The sequence below is a fragment of the Cucurbita pepo genome, chromosome 1 (assembly GCF_057944985.1).
Source record: "Cucurbita pepo subsp. pepo isolate OVF chromosome 1, ASM5794498v1, whole genome shotgun sequence".
NCBI classification, from domain to species: domain Eukaryota; kingdom Viridiplantae; phylum Streptophyta; class Magnoliopsida; order Cucurbitales; family Cucurbitaceae; genus Cucurbita; species Cucurbita pepo.
Genome location: NC_141798.1, coordinates 46,141 through 57,969, shown reverse-complemented (window position 1 = coordinate 57,969; position 11,829 = coordinate 46,141). Strand labels below are relative to the sequence as shown.

Here is an 11,829-nt window from a genome sequence, read left to right as displayed (position 1 = left end):
AGAAAAAAAATGATGACACTCCTTTTAAAAATCATGAAAAATAATCCAAGAAAAAAGGTTTTGAAACATTCTTTTCTTAAAAATGTGTTAAATTCATCAATATTTTGAAAAATATTGACAATAACTAAGGTTTTATCCCTTAACCATTTTAGAATTTCTGTATAGCTTTTGGGTACGAGTGTCTTTTATTTAAGCTTGAGTTTTAAATCTTTTGGATTTTTGGCATAGTCATCTCCGAAATTAAAAAAATGTAAAATGAAAAACAAGTTTTTTATGAACTTACCCTTGGTACGCATTTGAAAAATGAAAGCTACGAAAAGTGGGCAAGGGTACACATTTAAAAATTGACAAAAAAATTAGTCCAAAGAAATGACACTCATTTTATACCCACTTTTATTTGAGTAACACAATAGAGGAGTCGCTCTCTTGCACAATGGGAGGAGAACACAACTTTTCCAGCTGAGAATGAAACGATTTTGCTACAAAGTTTAAGAAAGCACGCAAAGAAGAGGTGAAAGCAGTCAGATCAGTAATTACAATAAAAGAAAAATCCAAAAGGTTCATCATAATGTAAATTCCATTTCCAACTAAACAAGCTTTTTTGTACAATGCAAACTTGAACGATCAATTTCCAATTCCGATTGATCTCTCAATCTTACAGCATAAAACTGTAGGAAGAAACATAACTCCAAATGATGTGCCTTTCCTGGGCGGATCCTTAGCTAAAAGCTATGACGATCCTTCGGCTAACGTCCTCTTTGAAGTACTGATATATAGAACTGCATTAAGAAATTGATGTTCATATTGATCTCAAAACATCAATAATATCATCACAGATATTATTTTGATATTTACCATTATTTCCACGGATAAAAGCATCACCATATTTGTTCTTCAACTGTCCATTAACGTATTCTTCAGTTTGCTCCATTGCTATATTCATGTACCCATCAAGACAAGCTAGAATACCTATACAATGAAAAGTATAATGGGATCTTCTCATCAGAATTCAAAATAGATAACATCTGTTTTTCATCAGTTATACTGCACGAGATAAGACAAAAATACAAAGGTCTATAAATGGTCATGTTTAAAATCAAAACAACATTTGCGGTTAATGTGGGAGGGTGTTGGCCAAGGGGATAGTTCACATTTGGTTGGTTGGGAGAGGGTTAGGAGACCTATTGAGTTTCGAGGGATAGGTGTTGGCAATTTGAGGATTTGCAATGAAGCTCTTCGGCTAAATTATTGTAGTGTTTTGCTTTGGAGCTGAATACTTTAAGTGAACAGGTATAGCACATCCCTTCTTTCCGAAACCCTTGGAAAGCCATGTCTTTAGGTCCCTTTTTTCCAACTTCATTAATCACTGCCAGGAATGGTTCAAAGACCTATGTCTGGGAGGACCACTTGGTGGGTGATAAACCCTTTCATAACTTGTTTCCTCCTTTGTACATACTTTCCTCTTTGACTTTAGTCATTTCTTGGGCAGGTAATTCAATTCATTTAACTTTAGCATTCGATATCACCTTTTGAACAAGGAAGCTTTGGATGTGTCCGCACTACTTCCTCTATTGAGAAGAGACCAACTTCACCCATAGAGATATTTGCTTTTGGTTACATTCCCACAACACTCCTCAATCCTATCTTTTCGTTGTTACGGAAGGAAAAAGTCCCCAGCAAGGTCAAGCTCTTTGCCTGGCAGATTTTGCATGGAAAACGCTAACCGCATCTAGATATACACATCCTTTGTGCTTAAGCCACAATTGAGGTGTTTGAGCACATGGGTCATATTCTTTGGGATTGAGGTTAGCTATCTCAATTTGGAACTCTCTTTTGGAGACTTTTGATGTGTGCCCAACTCGTAATAGTTATTGTTGCCTCGAGGTGGAAGTCTTATTCCATCCATCTTTTCAAGATAAGGGTCGTACCCTATGGTAGACTAGTTTCTTTTGCTACTTGAATGGAAATGAACACGAGAATTTCTAGAAGGATCGAGAGGTCATGGGAAGATCTGTGGGCTCTTGACAAAGTTTAATGCCAATCCCTAAGCATATATTTCATTTTGCAGATATTCTCTTGGAGCCCCTTTTATCCTGTGATAGGGTCAGCATTTTTCTTGGGCTCTGCTTTTTGGGCACTTTTTTTTTTTTTTTTTGCCCCTTTTGCATTCTTCCATTTCTTCCCCCTAAAAGCTTGATTTTCTAAAATTTAAAAAGAAGAAAACATTTTTCACAAACGAGACATGTTTGAAGGACAAGGAATTGAAGGAGAGATTATATGAACGCAAGAACAAAAATCAACCTATAGAATATATCATGTTCAAGTAATGTCATAATAAAAGCGATTATGTAGAGAGAAAAAAATATATGAAAAATGACGCCAAAGAAAATACGTGAATTAAAAAAAAAAAAAAAAAAAAAAAAAAAAAAAAGAAGAAAAAAAATAAGGATAGTGCATCAACATTTGCAGGTAATTTTTTACATCATCTATCAGATTCTTAGTAATACAATTCTGGGAATAGAAATGAAACAAGATTGAACATGTGGAGACTTATCCAGGGGAAAAGAAAAGTAGAAGCAAACATACCTCGATAGTCAACACCAGAATTGAGTTTCACGACTACAGGATGGCCCCGAATTGATTTGAGAAAGTCTGCTGGTGTCTTTGTTGATGCAGAACCTTTTTCACCACCAATACTCATCTCTGGTTTTCTTCTATCTGCACAACCAACTTGTTATAGCTAATCAGATATAAGTAGTCAAATTTATTCAGGACCATCACCGAACATAGAAGAACTTATGTGCAATTTTCATTTAACAGCCACTAAATATATATTTCAAATGAACTATGACACACCCCCATAGTTAAAAGGAACAAGGGCTCAAACAGAAAAATCTGCATGTCTCAAAAATGAAATTGAGAATCCATTGAGGTAATGAACGTCTAAACAATAATGAGGATTCACAAAGGAAACATTATGTAAAAGCTAGAAATTGAAAAAGATTCAAGTACATTGTGGATTTCTTAAATCTAAAGCAAATATGAATATGAACAGCCATTTATAAGCATCGTAGACTAAGGGCATAAGGATACAAAATTAATAGTCCAAACTAAACCAAACAGAAACAAATTCCTTTTGTTTAATGTAGTTTTTTTAAAAATTTCATTTCCGTAAGTTTTTGGTGAGCCAAAACGAACCAAAAAACGCTGTCAGTCTTCCCAAATCACAGCAGTTGAGAAATTTGAACCAAAAAAATCAGAAGACGAAGAAACGGAAAGTAAAAGAAAGATAAAGAAACGATATAATATCAAAAGATATGGATACGAGAAAACGGAAGACCTGGTGTGGATATCCCTCTCAACTGCTGGCTGCGAAGGTGGATGAGGAAGAGAAAAACAGAGAGAGCGTCACGGTACGAGGGACTGTCTAAGAGAAACAAAAACAAAAGGACGAAGATTAGGGCAAAAGTATTGTTTGTCTTTCCTTTCATATTTTATTTATAATTGCTGAAAGTAACATTTGGATCTTTTGTGATTTGAGTTTTATTATGTAAAATTTTAACGGACAGTGATATCTTAAGCTTCGTTACTTTGGAATTAAACAATTTTTATTCTTTAAATCCGCGTGAAGATGAAAACTTTCGTTGACCATTTTTCAAATGAAAGACTAGGGGAAGTTCAAAAATTAAATTTTGTATTTTATAGGACTTTAATACAATTGTAGAGTTGGAAGATTTATTTGATATTTGGCAAATAATGTTTTAATTTATTCGGTTAGTATTATTACGCATACACGTGACAAAACCTGTATTTCCCTTTTGTTGTACCCACTATTTCTTAGAGAAGTAAATACTTAAACACCCATTTGATTGGAGATTTTAGAGTTAAATTACATTATCCACCATTAAAATCATTCTATCATTTCATCAAACACCAAATTAAAATCATTCTATCATTTCATCAAACACCAAACACCGTCGTCCTGGTCCATATGTGGTTTTGCTTATTTCACAACTAATGTTGTTTTTTTTAATGAAATAGTTCAAGAATCAAAGTTATTGTTATTTTTCCAGTTATTATCCCAATTGAATATTTATTGTTTTGATACTTAAGATATTAATAGCAACACTTTAGGGCAACTAATGCTTATTTAGAATTAGGTGGGACAGTCGGTGATAGTGAAGGACAATACCTTGTGCTGTAAACCAAATGGATGATGCCTCTCTCTGATTAATGTTTCTATTCCTGCAGTTTGGGATAAATGAGCATCGTCAAAGACAACTCTCAACATTTAGAACTTTATATATATTATCAATAAGCCTCAAAGGTTGTCCAGTGAATCCAGTTTACATTTCTCGGATTTTAAGATTGCAAAACGACACCGCAAAAAGCCACCAGAAATTTTCCATTGTTACCACTACCCATAATAAAGTCAGATAGACCAGCACCACATCCACGCTCACATGCATGGGAGGGGGGGAAGCAGAGAATGGTAAATTCAACTCCTGTAATATAAAGAGTAGTCACAACCCTGCCCCTTTTGTAGGGCGAAATGGAAAAAGAAAAAGAAATAGCACAAAATACAGTGAGTGACTACTTACACACAACTCCCCAACTATGTTGATTCTCAGTCCCAAGTGACAGAGATCATTGAGTTGGCAAGCCCTGATTCCTCAAATGTCATTTTGGTATCATAGTCTAGAAACTCTGTAGCTCCTGGTATTGCATGTGTCAACTTGAAAAGTTTCGTCTCCCCTTCCTCTAACTGAGAAGAACAGAAAGACCAAAGCAACTGCAACAGAAAAACGCCCTCAGAGATGTACCTTCGTTATGCAGAAGTGGTTGAAACCCCAATCATAAGAGTTGGATTCAATTATAAGACCATGTTTGTTCACGCTGAGTTGGGTTAAAATAAAATTAAAAAAAATAATAATAATAGAAAAAACTACTTTTGGTTGTGCTTGAAATCATATAATTGTTTAGTAGTCTACATAGTTGGACCAAAGCAAAGGAAAAGAATGAAAAGTAACAAGTACAAGTTGCAGCAAATTCTGAGGCCCAAGTGGATGAATTAACCGAAGAAATTTAGAATGCAATTGCAGCTCTCAAGAATCAGTATTACCTGGATTGGATCCGTCCGGAGAAAATTCCTTTGGCATCTACGTCCATTAGGAAGACGGACTCCAATCCTGCAAAGAAGATTTCTGTCACCTTTGGGTTCTTCGGCCAATGGTGGATAAGTTGGGCGCCTCTCTTCTTCCTTCTCAGTAGTTTTTGCATCCTTGTTATCCTCAGAAGATAATTTGACCATTTCTTTTATGCCTTCCAGAGAAACTGCCAATGCACGTTGCACTTCCTCATCCTCCTCATGATCCTCTTCTGCACATAATTATGAATAAAAATTTCAAAAATTTTACTCATCTATCAGATTATCTGCATTTGTTTCAATAACATTGGCGAATCAATAGTTACAAGTTAAAATAGCTGTTCAGTTAGTTGAGAGGTTGTCGGTAAATTAGGTAGAAGGCTTCAGGTAACATTAAATCACATAAAGGTTGGTTTTTTTTAATGGAATATGTTCTGTCTTCAGTTTTCAGATGAAAATGGGAGAGGCAAAAACAAACGAATAGCATTTAAATCTATCAAATTTAAACTCCCAAAATAAAAGAGAACATTCATCATCAATCTGCCATATTTACAATCCCATCAGACAAGAAAAGGCCTAAGAAGAATAAATAACCAAACATTAGTGAGATAAATAAAAAACTAGACCTTTAACTTTCGGTGGAGTCAAGGAACTCTCCCTTGGACGTTTATGAGATAAGGTGACATGATGATACTTTGGACATCCATCCATGAAGGGCAATAGATCCTGCAGGACACAAGATACATTTTTCAGATAAACCGAACCCATTATTGAGATAATGATAATTAAAATCTCTAGGATATTCACCTCAAGTAAACGTTCAGGTTGAACCATTCCAAACCAAGAGTGCATTTTTTGACCTGTGATGGGGTCGATGACAAGAACAGCAGGAATTGATTCTAGTTTATAATAGGTGCAAACCTTTTGGCCTTCAGTTGAATCGTCATATACCTGTGTAAAAATAACAGAATATGATTTAAAAATTTAAACTGAATACATAACCAAGAAAAACTAATATATATAAATGGGAAAAAAAGTGAGATCAAACTTTTTTATTAAAGACGGAAAAATTTCCACTAAAAGACAGTTCTGTAATCGATAAATCTCTCTTACCATAAAGGGAACGGAAATAATCTTACAGAAGAGCACATTTGGAATGATTCTGAGAATGTACTTGTCTAAACTGTGCCGATGTTTCTAAATCCCCAAAAAATTTAGAAAAAGAAAACAAGATAGTTGCATTGCAGAGGATGGTGGAGTGGTTGGGGATAAGGCTAACGATGATGGTTACTTTTCAAGATATAGCTGTCGGTGGATCAGGCCTCTGAGTTTTTGGCTTGATTGTTGCTGTAAAGATCTCTGAATGAAGAGTTTGGAGGTGGTTGAGGAGCCGTGTTTTTTCTTAGAGATTGTTGAAGTGTGGCTATCTCAATTCCAGCATTTTTGTGGTTCTTGGCTTCAAGGAGGTGCTGCATGGTCATAAAGAGTTCATCTTCAACATTTTTCTGCTGTTGATGTGGCCTTAGCAATTCTGTGGTTCGTTCGTCGTCAATTTTTTGCTCCAATTGAGGATGAAGCCCTTTTAACGTGGTTAGTTTCTATTTGGTGCTAGTGTACTGGTTGCTTTCCAGTATTTGTTAAGTTCTTAGACGGTCTACTTTTGTTAGTATAGTTTGGATTTGGTTTTAGTTCAAGTTTTATGGGTTTGAGTCTTGTAAGTTAGTATTTGATTAGTAGTTTTTCCTTATGTACAATGAAGATACTCTTATGTAATTTTTAATCAAATTTCCCTGTGTGAAAAATTATTCTGTTTCCTTCTTTTTCAACAAATAAAATTCCATACAGATACTTCTATACGGATGTTGAGAGGTCATGCACTAAGTGCAAATAAGATCTGATTCTTATAAACAACTACAGGAAGTAGTAAATTTAAGAACATTGTGAATCTACCCTAGAATTAAGCTCACCTGCCAAAAAATAAAATTGGTAGTTATGGTTTGAGAAACAGCTTCATTTGCCCATGTATCCCGGTTAAGCTACACAAACAAAATAGTAATACCAAGTAAGTGCATATTAAAAAGGTAAACGTACCAAGACAGAAGAATCAGAATGGCAGAAGATATTACCATGTGCGAGCTGAATTCCTTGGTGGACTGCAGATTTACAACCAGCCACTTGTCCTGGACGCAGGCAGCACCTTTTGCCTGAAGAAGATAAAACATCCAGTAAATTGAAGAATGGCATAAATGCACAAAAAAAAAATTGAATCACAACCCACGAATCACATACAGATGAAAGTGGAATAGGGAGGATGTGTGTTGACATATCAGCCCAATCAGAAAATTCTTCCTCCATTGGGTTCCTACTAAGGGATAGGTCTCAAAAACCCCTATCGTTTTTCCAGATCTCATGAATGGAAGCTGTCTTGGTAGAAAAGTGGAAAGACATCACTATCTCTAAAGACGGACATGTTACCTTAGCTCAATCCGTGCCAAGTAGCCTTCCTTGCTATCGCTTCTCTACTAAGGGATCCTAAAATTGTTCTAAATTGGGTTGGAAAAGAGTATTAGGGACTCTGTATGGAGTGATAGAAAGTACAAGCTGACCACTTATCTTTAGTTGGAAGTGGACCATTCTGTCCACAGATTATGGGGACTTGGGATCGACTCTTTATACCAGAAAAAGGAATTCCTTCTGATGAAATGGATGTGGAGGTTTACTCGAGAAGAAGGGGCGATATGGAGAAAAGTGATTGGAATTATTTACAGGGTAGAGCAAAGAAGTTGGAAGGTTGCCAAATTCTGCTAGTAAGAAAGGGCAGAGAGACTTTGGTCCATTATCACCAAAAACAAATCAGTGTTCTAAGTTTCTGGAGTTCAAAATGGGAAATGGCAAAAGGATTGTGTTTTGGGAAGACAGTTGGGTGGGTTCATCTCCTTTGTCTAGCTCCTTCCCAGACATTTACCCTGTTTCACTCAGAAAAGAAGCCATGGTACCTGATTCTTGGTGTGAAGAGCAGCAAACACAGGACCTTGGTCTGAGAAAGGGGTTATTTCACAGAATTAGAAAGCTGGAACAACCTAATCCAGGTTTAAACTCCGCAAAGACAAATGTTAAAAGTGATGAGGTAAAGTGGAAGTTGGAGCCTTCGAGTTCTTGTCAACGAAGTCTACTTTCCTTAGACTAAAGATGGGACGGTAAGTCAGTAGTTTTCACACAAAATTTGGAAAAGCAAAGTTCCAAAGAAGACCAGAGTTTTTTTACATCGTCAGTGGCTTCTTGAAGCTTAAATATCTATGAGAGATAACAAAAAAAAGTTCCTAATTGGGCAATTTCACCCTCTGTGTTCTCTGTCAAAATAGTGAAAAGTCCCCAGATCATATCCTCCTTCATAGTCCGTTTGCTTATAAAGGGTGGTCAGTCATCTATAAGGAGTTTGGGGTCGTTGATTGTTTGCCAAGGAGGGTCAATGATTGGCTTTTGGAAATGATGGATGGTTGATGCTTCAAAGGAAAAGAGAAGACAGTTTGGCAGTGTGCTGTAGAGCGCTTTTGTGGAATCTATAGAGAGAGAAACCGAAGGACCTTTGAAGATAAGTTTGTCTTTTTATTCCTTTTGTATGTATGTGTAGCATAGTGCCTCTTGGTGGTGCACAATTCACACAAAGAGCCCATTGAACATGATTATTAATAACTGGAAGGCCATCCTGTAGTTGACCTTTGGGAACGGGTCCTCTCTACCCCTTCCTCTTGGGGTTGTCTTTGTGTGAATATATTTCCTTTAATAAAAATAAAAAGAGAAGGCAGAAACAATGTAAAATAAGGGACATAATACTGACCTTTTCAAAGGGCCCATTGAACATCAAATGGTTAGGAGGGCGGTATAGAGAAGCCAAATTATCTCGAGAATTGCCACTTGTTGATGCTGCACCTTCTTCCGAGTTCCAAACATCATGATGTTTCACTTCATTTTGCAAGTTCCGGAATCCTACTGATGAGCCAGATTCATTTGGCAGATAGCTCATAGTTGTTCTGGATAAAGTTAACCAATATCCGCATGTCAGGAAATACAGCTAATCGATTAACAGGTTCAGAACTGCATGTCGTATCATGTAGGAACAAAAATATGCAACACAAAGGCTTGTAGAAATGAAGAGCTTGTAAAATCTAATTTAAACATAAAATGGAAAGATCACACAAAGATACAAATGCTAGAAAAATTGAATTATACTGCAGCTGGTGGTTCATACTAAGATGCAAAGTTATTGGGACTAATGCAATCAGAACTCTTCTTCGGTATATTTGGAAAGAAAGAAATTCCAGAACTTACTCAGATAAGTACAATTCTCTTATCATTTTTTATGACCACTTAGCATCAGTATGGACTGCCCTATACAATCCTTTTTTGTACCATACCTCTTTTATTGATCAACTTAGATTGAAGGCCTTTTGTTTGCATCCTCCCTTTTCATTGTCGCTCATTTAAAAAAAAAAATAAACTTTTTGAGGCAGCCCATTCAAACGAGTAATGCTTTGGTATTCACTTGACAAGTTACCTCATTAAAGGATCCAAGGCTTAATTAATTCAGGGAAATCAAAAGTTACATATCAATGATATGTAGTCATTAGGCGATCAAAAGAAACATATAAATACATGATCCCATGGCACACACCACATTACATTTATGAAATACAAAGTATAAACTCCATTGCTTTTGACCAACTTTATATCAAATTTTTTTCTGGAGTTCACCTTCATCCGATAAACTTAATTACTTAATGAATATGTTATGAAAGGATAAGTAATGATTAAGAAAGTCTGCAGATGAGGCAGCTGCCCGTTGAAATTATATTAATTTCTAATGGAAACTAGCAATCAAATAATCTAGAGTAGAATTAGTAATAGAAGAAAAATCATCACAGGTACAACTAAAGGACATAAGAAAGAAGAAAGAGAGTGAAAAAGATGCATACCCATACAGCATTGCATCATCATAAAGAGCTTCCCTTATAACAGGTAAGGGAGGGCGGACCTGATCCTCATATTGTCCAAATGTACCAGCTCCCACATGTTTTCCAGATTCACTGAGCCAATTGTAGAACAAATGTTAAAAAACTATGAATCGAACTCCAGCAACCCGGTAGTAACAAACATAAACAAATGGGTGGCGAACATACTTGAATGTCTGACCGGTTGAAGAATTGATTTGTTCATTTGTAGTGGGTGGAGAAGGTATAGAGGGTGGTCCAGCCGCTCCTCCTTCATTACCGACATAAAACAGCTGAATAGCATCCTCAAGCTTCCAACTCGTGGCCTGTCCATACAAAATTGAATATGTGGAGTAATAAAAAGAGTTTAGAAGTAGAAGTTGTGGTCACAATGTTCCGAATCTAAGAGAAAAAGGAGAAGAAGAAGAAGATGATGCAGAAGCTTCCAACATCTTGTTGACAGTGGGAAATTCACTCAACAAATAGGGAGGTGTTAATGTAGTAGCGAAACCATGAAACAAGGACTTTAAAAACCCCATGAATGTGGAATTGAACCGGAGAAGAATGGATCATCAGAAAAAAGAAATTAGGCAATTCCATGTGTAATGTTAAACGTAAGAAACGTAAGAAAAGTAAGAAAAGGAAGGGGGAAAACCTGCAAAAATAGGGTAGCAGTCTCAGCAGTTTGGCCAACAGCAATCTCGAGGAAGGAGGAGACCATACTCTGCTGATCGGTGGGTAAGAGCAGGCCTTCCATTTCCCCACTCCCTCCCGAAATCGGATGGCAAGGATCCGCAGGAAGGCAAAGTAGAGTTGACGCGAGAAAGAAGGAAGAAAGGTTGGAAAGGTTGTTGGTGGATTGTTTTTTTGTTTGGTTTGGAAGGGTGAATTTGTTGCGACAGTCAAATAGGCGGTGCGAATCTAATGGTGGATCAGTTGAGGAATATATGAGGAGAACGAGAGAAAGAGGATTGGGAATACTTGAGGAGACATCGGCCATTACAATGACAATTACAATTACGATTACAATTACAATTACAATTACGATTACAATTACAATTACAATTGATTGGATGTTGGAAGGATCTCTTCATACTGTACACCACCACTTATAAAATCACTCCACGTCAAGTTTTACGATGGACCCCACTTTCACCTTCCACCTGGCACTCTTCTACTTCTAGCTCCGACGCAACAGAACTTTTACTTCAACCAAATTTTTGATAGGTTTTTGTACTTTTAATTTATTCTCCATTTAGTTCTTTCTTTTTTTTTTTTTTTTTTTTTTAATCTCAATTGAATCAAATAGTTTTTTAAAATACTTAATTTCTCATTAGACATTTCCATGATCGTCAACTAGATAGTTAATTCTTCCAAAACAATCATTATTTATAAATAGAAACTTTAAACCTCATAAGAAATCATATCATCTAATTATGCATATTATTCAAACATATCTAAATTATTAATAATAAAACTTTATATATATAATTAGAAAAAAAAATCAATAAATGAAGGGGGGATGGGAAGTACAAAAGGCATCCTATTAAAGAGTGAGTATGTAATAAATTATTAAACTTGATGTCAAATAAATTATTGATATAAAAAGATGTATTATATTTGACATAAGTTAAAATTGAATATTTGTTGATTTCTTAGATGCAGTTGATGACATAAATATAAAAGGGTAAAGTT

The 11,829-nt window shown here is 35.8% G+C and overlaps 2 protein-coding genes across 2 annotated transcripts; both read right to left on the bottom strand.

Annotated features, from left to right (window-relative positions):
* Nucleotides 1-508: 508 nt before the first annotated feature.
* LOC111800438 (uncharacterized) lies at nucleotides 509-4,484 on the bottom strand. The gene is made up of 6 exons (XM_023684131.2): nucleotides 4,351-4,484; nucleotides 4,193-4,245; nucleotides 3,341-3,427; nucleotides 2,587-2,718; nucleotides 856-969; nucleotides 509-779 (listed from the first exon to the last, which is right to left on the bottom strand). Exons 1-6 carry the CDS (start codon nucleotides 4,467-4,469, stop codon nucleotides 730-732), a joined length of 555 nt encoding a protein of 184 aa, XP_023539899.1. The 5' UTR covers nucleotides 4,470-4,484; the 3' UTR covers nucleotides 509-729.
* On the bottom strand, nucleotides 4,277-11,071 carry LOC111800431 (plant UBX domain-containing protein 7). Its single transcript, XM_023684120.2, has 11 exons — nucleotides 10,790-11,071; nucleotides 10,324-10,460; nucleotides 10,120-10,230; nucleotides 8,985-9,177; nucleotides 7,273-7,350; nucleotides 7,114-7,182; nucleotides 5,954-6,097; nucleotides 5,773-5,872; nucleotides 5,123-5,379; nucleotides 4,602-4,792; nucleotides 4,277-4,505 (listed from the first exon to the last, which is right to left on the bottom strand). The coding sequence occupies exons 1-10, from the start codon at nucleotides 10,889-10,891 to the stop codon at nucleotides 4,628-4,630; spliced, it is 1,356 nt and encodes a 451-aa protein (XP_023539888.1). The 5' UTR covers nucleotides 10,892-11,071; the 3' UTR covers nucleotides 4,277-4,505; nucleotides 4,602-4,627.
* Nucleotides 11,072-11,829: the final 758 nt, after the last annotated feature.

What these genes read in the sequence shown, in the direction of transcription:
- LOC111800438 (XM_023684131.2), bottom strand. Translation starts at nt 4,469, where the DNA reads ATGCATGTGAGCGTGGATGTGGTGCTGGTCTATCTGACTTTATTATGG. An exon ending in AATCTTAAAATCCGAGAAAT is followed by an intron (nt 4,246 to 4,350) that starts GTAAACTGGATT and finishes CCCAAACTGCAG; the next exon opens with GAATAGAAACATTAATCAGA. An exon ending in TTCTGGTGTTGACTATCGAG is followed by an intron (nt 970 to 2,586) that starts GTATGTTTGCTT and finishes TTCATTGTATAG; the next exon opens with GTATTCTAGCTTGTCTTGAT.
- LOC111800431 (XM_023684120.2), bottom strand. Translation starts at nt 10,891, where the DNA reads ATGGAAGGCCTGCTCTTACCCACCGATCAGCAGAGTATGGTCTCCTCC. An exon ending in GATGATGCAATGCTGTATGG is followed by an intron (nt 9,178 to 10,119) that starts GTATGCATCTTT and finishes AACTTTATCCAG; the next exon opens with AACAACTATGAGCTATCTGC. An exon ending in GACTCCACCGAAAGTTAAAG is followed by an intron (nt 5,380 to 5,772) that starts GTCTAGTTTTTT and finishes AATTATGTGCAG; the next exon opens with AAGAGGATCATGAGGAGGAT.